The following is a 6761-nucleotide window of genomic DNA, read 5'->3' as shown; positions in this document are numbered from 1 at the left end:
TTCCCCCCCCCCCCCCCCCGTATCTTGCCACAGAAAAAGAAGTAGAAGGCGGCTTGGATTCAGAGAGCTGTGAAAGAAGACTCTAAAAATGCTGCTGTAGTAGCAGGAGTGCAGTGATGGACAGTTTGATAGAGAAAGGAGTGACCTAGGCAGTCATCTGAAGAGTGCCACCAGATTTGCTCTGAAGAAGACAAGATCAAGATCCTGATAATGCACATGTTTAACTTGGAGGTTAAAGCCTGGAAGACTGACTTATTGAACTCATACAGACAATAGGAGTACAATTATCTTTTGTAGTTATGTTTTTCATAAAGAAACTAGCAAATGGAGTATTTGCCCCATTGCCTATTGCTTCCAACTACCATCCTCGAGCTCAGCACTGAAGGGTGTTTTCATACAGGTCATCCATGAAGTTTTCAGTCTTGCACACATAGAGTACTGTTGACAGACAGTGTAATGTTACTCTCACTGACAATGTCGCTGGCAGATTTTCTGTCACTGTTTCTGTTGTCTCTCTGAGAGCTACCATCAGCTGTCTGACTGTGGGTTTCCACCCCCGGGGGTCATAACATCTAATAACCACATTTAGAACTATTTGTCCTAGAATCAACAAAGTGTCTAAGTGCCCTGAAAGAGTTCTTGCCAAAGGCTATTATCCTAAGGAAATATACCAATGAAAAAAAAAAAACAAAAACAAACAAGAAATCACGAGAATTAATTTGCAGAAAATTTCTTGGATCCAGGTATGAATAAAATTATTATCAGTGAATAAGCACATAGGAAAATTAGTGAGGGAAATCACATGTTATGTGTCAATGCAACAAATCCAAAGGGGAGACCACAGAAGTCATCATGCTGGCCCACTTCATCTGGCTGCAGGGTATTATGAAGAACAGACTACAGTACAAATGCTGATCTTCATGTCAAGTAGTCTTGGTGCTAACACTTTTGTGCATGATGCAAGAGAAGCAAGTTTAACTTTTTCTGATTTGGGAAAGAGGTTTGGTTCTAGAGCACTTATCCTTAGGTCACTATCTTGAGCCTGAAAGTACTGCATATTCCAATAGATTTTTTCAAACAGCAACCAAATCTTTTGAAACTGTTCCACTTCACATAAAATATTTAAAAACTCAACAGAACATGAGCTAAAACCCAGTTCCTTTGAGAATTGTTGTAACCATTAGGCTATCATGTATTTTTCATTTACTCTGTTCTTAAAAGTATTCAGTCGTTCTATGCAAAGCAGATATGTATTTGGAACAGGACATACTATTAAGGACTTCTCAGATTATTTTATGCTCTAGCTATTTTGAATACTGCCTTGTGGCTCAGAACACTTGGGTTAAAATCTCAGCAACAAATCAACAGACACAGGCGTTCAGGTAGCTCACACTGCAGGTGTGTTCTAGCAATGGGCTATTGAGGATGAAGACAGGCAGCATCTTCTGCTGCCTGGCTTCCCACACAGACCAAACAGGAGACTGGGTTCTGACATCAATAGAGACCAAGGGACATTCACTTTACCAACTCTGCTGCAGCTGAGGCTCAAAATGGATTACGGCAACAGGACATGGATGCTTTTATTCAAATAATGTCAATATAAGGAGAAGGGAGGTTTCCATGGAAATATAGATACCTCTGATTTCCAGTGACAGAAAACCTGTCTTTTGTAATTAAGTTGCTAGAAATAGCCGTTATGTACCTCAATACCCTTGGCTGCATTTATGAACAGGACCAAGGCATGAGCCTTTGTATGGTACCCAGTTTGGACTAAGCCGGCTAGATTGTGAAGATAGCATGAGCCTGGAGTCATTCCAAAAGATAATTTTGTGCAGCTAGCATGGGGGTAAGACAGTTTAGTTGTATGGATATACACTCTGTCATTACAGTTGAACTCAGAGCCAGAAGACAGTCCCTGGCCCATTTTATTTGCTAGTACCAATGTAGCCTTGACAGATGAAGGCCCTGGACATTTGTCAGGCAACAAAGGCATCATTACTAGCTTGTCTAATGACACTACCACTCTTCTTCTCCTTTCCAAATTCACAGCACTTGGCAAGTGATACTCAACATTTAACAGCAAGGTCTTGGAGGGATTTAAAGAGAGAGAGATGGTGACAGATACATAAGCTTTATTCAAGAAGATAAATTCAGAGAAAGAAACACTTTCATCTGAATCACAAGAGAGATTAGAATGAGATTAATTTATAATACAATACCTGGTCTTCCCCCACTTAAAACATACTTCACTTGGAAATGATACACCAAGCACTGAAAGTGCAACAAATGGAGACAGAGACTGATTTTCTGCTTTCATTTACATGAAAATCTGTTTAACAACTCAAGGAGGCTTAGTCACATTGTAATCTGCACTTTATCATACCATCACTCCGTGCAAGAGAGTCACTCTGACATGTAGGTACTGTTCACTGAATATATACAGTTTTCCTCCCTACAACACAATGTTCTTTGAAGCATGCTTTATTTTATTTTTTTTTCTTATTATAACCCATTATTTGAAAATTACTTTAAGTAGCTACTACGTTATTTTGAGTATCATGCAAGATCATCTAGTTCCAACCCGCCTGCCATGGGCAGGGAGACACTTCACACGAGATAAGAATGCTCAAAGCCCCATCCAACCTGGCATTGAGTGCTTCCAGGAAGAGGGCAGATCAACTCCTGTGAATTATGGAAAGCAAGGTTGGAACTTTTTTTGAGCTGCATGATGACTTTTTTTTTTTTAACAGGATCACTGAAGGAAAAATCAGGACAAGGAAAAATGGTTTTAAACTGAAGGAGAGTAGGTTTAGACAAGATCTTAGGAAGAAGTTCTTCAGTATGAGGGTGGCGAGACTCTGGAATAGGTTGCCCAGAAAGGTTGTGGATGCTCCCTCGCTGGAGATGTTCAAGGCCAGGTTGGATGAGGCCTTGAGCAACCTAGTCCAGTTGAGAGGCATCCCTGCCCAAGACAGGGAGGTTGGATTAGATGATCTCTAGGGTCCCTTACCTAGAGATCTAAGCCATTCTGTGATTTTATGAAGAGCTTAATTTCTGCTGAATTCTGACTTCTTGAGTTGGTCCAGAATCTGACTTTGTTCATAGTCCAGAAATTTCATTTATCACCTTATTGGAGAGACAGTATATGAGTGTTATGGAAAATAATATTGGTCACTGTCATGGATTTCAGACCTTGGCTGTCTTCTGCTGTCTTTCACTCATTGAAATCTCTCTGACTTCATACAGCTACAACAACAATACTATGACAAACCGTGAATATACAACCATTCAGCAATTCAAAATAGAGTTGTGTACACTATGGAGAATTACCTGAAATATTGCAGACATCTTCAACAACATTCCAGACACCCTCACATCCATTTGCAGCTTTTATACATTGATCCCTCAAGTGCAGACAGTCAGTAGTCTGGGCAGTAGATATACTTACGTAGTACATGAAAAACACTGTAAAATCAGAATATAGTATCTATCTAATACAACAGGTATCATACAGAGCTTTTTCATTTACACTTAGGTTATAACAATATAATTTAGTTTATCTATAGATTCAAATTTTCTACCAAGTTACATTTTAATAAAATAAAAATTTTCTTCAGTTTCACAACTGGAAAATTAAATCTGAATTTTATATTTTCAAACATGCAGTGTGGAATATTTTGTATTGGTTTTATCCCAGTATTATAGCATCAACCGTATCTATAGATATATAGAAATTACTGCAGTTCTGAGATCCATAATAAATTATAGACTGGAAGACAGTATAAAATGCAGAGGAAACAGTATTTTATTTGGACTGCAGTTTTGTCAAGCTAGAGACCACACAGGAATTCTTATAAATAGACCATGTGAAAGAGATTGGACAGTTACACAACTGTTAGATAATAAATGCATCGTTTCTTGAAAGCAACCCCCACATTCATGTCTTTGTCTGCTTCCCTGAGCACACTGAACCTAACAGCCATGAAAATTGCATAAAAAAAATCTGAAATTGAGAACTGATATGGAGGTTTCAAGGTAAAAAAAAATTAAATCAGCATCACCTCTGGCTTATCAGTAGAAAATTAAATTGCCTTGCTAACAGAAGACAAATCAGATGGGGTTTAGCTGTTTCATCAAGATTCCCATGGTAACCCAACCTCTAATTGGTAACCATGCATCTTAATTTTCTATAAAATTAAGTTTCAGACACTGATTTCAGGCCTTATCAAACTAGCTGCTTAACACCTGATGGGAGGTTTTTCCTTATGTGTTGAAGGACACAGCACCTCCCAGACTAAGTCTCCTATTTTTCTTTTTCCCTTATGTTCAGGCAAGTTCATGTGGAATTTCCAGCACTGCTCAATTCCATAAAAATCATCTGCAAGAGGCATGAAGTATTCTGTCAGGACTTGTCCAGATCCTTTCCAGAGAAATTAAATGTTTTCAAGGATATATTTGAGAAATAAGAAATAATATATCAACTATCACTCTCAGTAATCTTAAAGAGACATAACTGTTTAGAGGTGATGCAACATTCCTTCTAGAAATAGTGCTTACCTGTGATTTAATGGTGCTGCCATGGGGAACACCTTCTGGAGACATGTTATTAAAGACAAAGTAGCATTCAGGACTTATAACTGACAGGTGCAATACCATCTGGTGTGCCTCAGAGACATATAAGAGGTCATATGTGCTCACCATAGCCGGTGCTAATCCTTCTCTTTTTGTGCTTATTCCTGCCAGTTCTATGATCTGTACAAGGCTGGTTGTGAGGTTAGTGATTTCCAGCCTGAAACACTCTTTTAGGCTGCATCTGTTGGTCAGCCTGGGAGACTGATCAACAGAAACAGGTCCTGCCCCTTGAGAATGAGGAATGTCCAGCTGGCCTGCCCAAAGTGACAATTTCAACTCATTATGACATGTTATTCCTGGGACTGTCTCCAAAATTCTTTCCAGATGTGAAATTACTCACTATTTATTCAGATGAGAGAAAAAAAAAAAAAAGGTGCCAAATACCTTGAAGGTGAAAATGAATGTCTCTGTAAGACAATATAAAATTACAGACCCAAGAACTTTTAAAGATGAAGGTATTTTGCTGAATGATCATTTGCCTGTTTTGTAGCTACTAACACGACAGAAGATTTATGCATAGGATTAGGCTATGAAGCAGAAAGACTCTGTGCTGTCTCCCTCCTGTTAAGACAGCTTTTCAGAATCAGTGCCTGAAAATGAATAGTCCAAGTGGGAGTAATTTAGCAGCCAGTTTGCAGCTCCTGCTCCTTTCTTAGGACTATTTCAGAGTGTGTTTACTTCAAACCCACCTGGAAACTGTGCCCACAAAAAGGAGGAGGTGCTTTTGCAAAATAAAGAGCCAAGTACCATAATCTACGATTGAAGATCATTCAGACTAAGAAAGGGCTTTGCCAGATCTATTGACATATTAGGGATGGGTCTTTTGTTTCCTCAGCAGTACACAAGCAGAGTACTGTGGCACGCCTACATGAAATAAACTGGCCTCTGTGATCTAAGAGTCTGGTGAACTGTAGCTTATACAACTGCTTAAATTAAGAGTTATTACTTCAGTCATTCACTTCAGTTATTTACTCTAGTGCTTGGAGTACTCAGCGACTGCTTTTTACTCAGAAGAGTTCGGGGCATCTAAGAGCTTGTAGTTAAAACTTTTAGAGGGACCCATTTTTATATGAACAGACATACATTTGGGTTTCTACACGTCTGCATTTTTGTAGTGGTGTCTATTGATTCACTGGGTAGGTGTAAAATTCCCTGTTCAAAAGAATTTGGTGTCTAAAGTGAAAAGGGGAAAAAAGGAGATTTTAGCACTTTAATTTTGTAGATTTGGAACTGAGGAGAAGAGGAACTAATGTCTCTCTCAAGATTTCAGAATTATTATCCGGTAGATAATAATTCTGCAGGAATAACAGGAAACCAAGCTGTGGTTTCTATCCAAGAGCTCAGAGCTAGCTAGCTCCAGTGGAGAAAGGCAAGCTACACTTGAATATAGTTTGAATATAGATGAAAAGCAAAAAAGAACAACTTTATTCTAAGAAAACCTGGGGCAGAACTACCTACAGAATGGTTTTAACAGTGGAATGTGAATTTGGAGTAGTGGAACGTTAAAGAGATCAGCACGTATACAATATGTAGTTGGGAAAAGGAGAACGAAAGAAATTAAAATAGGCCTGGCTCAATGTATTTTGTTCTACTAATTCCTTCTGTACTAGCTTTGTTAATTCTCCCTTTTTCTCCACTCAGACCCAAAGGGAAATGTCAATAACTCCCTGTGTAGCACTTGCCAGCACTAAACGCTTTCCAGTTAGCAAACAAGTGGTTGTTTATTCAGACAAGGCATTCCATTTGTGTGTCTCCTCACCTGTTCAACTTCTTATCAGCACCAGCACTGCTACCCTGCCTCACCTCCCGCTTCAGACACGCTACCTGGAGTCAGTATACACAGAGACGTAGGCACCAAGCCACAGGGCCTGTATGTCGCAAGCTGCTGTGCACCTGCGACAGGTACCCCCTCGGGTCCGCCTTGAGGCTCCCCGGGAGAAGAGGCAAGGAGAAGGAGCTGTGAGGGGCGCCCGTAGAGAGAAGAGGCAGAGAGGGAGCTGTAAAGAGGGGGAACCCGCGCAGAGGAGAGGCGCAGGGGAGAAGCGAGGGTCCCGGCGAGGCTGGGGCCGCCTCCCCCCGGCCCCGCGGCACTTACCGAGGCAGAGGAGCGCGGCCATGGCCGGCCGCGG

General features: G+C 40.3%; 1 protein-coding gene across 1 annotated transcript in view; it reads right to left on the bottom strand.

Annotated features, from left to right (window-relative positions):
- GFRAL (GDNF family receptor alpha like) overlaps positions 1 to 4701 on the bottom strand; it is a 14487-nt gene extending 9786 nt beyond the window's left edge. The window contains exons 1-2 of the mRNA XM_008946057.1: positions 4558 to 4701; positions 3331 to 3487 (exon numbers count right to left, since the gene is read on the bottom strand). Of these exons, the coding sequence (XP_008944305.1) occupies positions 3331 to 3487; positions 4558 to 4701 (301 nt within the window). The remainder of the gene's footprint in view (positions 1 to 3330; positions 3488 to 4557) is intronic.
- Between the last annotated feature and the right edge of the window lie 2060 nt (positions 4702 to 6761).

Source organism: Merops nubicus, unplaced genomic scaffold (genome assembly GCF_000691845.1).
Source record: "Merops nubicus isolate BGI_N331 unplaced genomic scaffold, ASM69184v1 scaffold18258, whole genome shotgun sequence".
NCBI classification, from domain to species: domain Eukaryota; kingdom Metazoa; phylum Chordata; class Aves; order Coraciiformes; family Meropidae; genus Merops; species Merops nubicus.
Note: the sequence above shows the minus strand (reverse complement) of the source record. Positions and strands in the feature narration are given on the sequence as shown.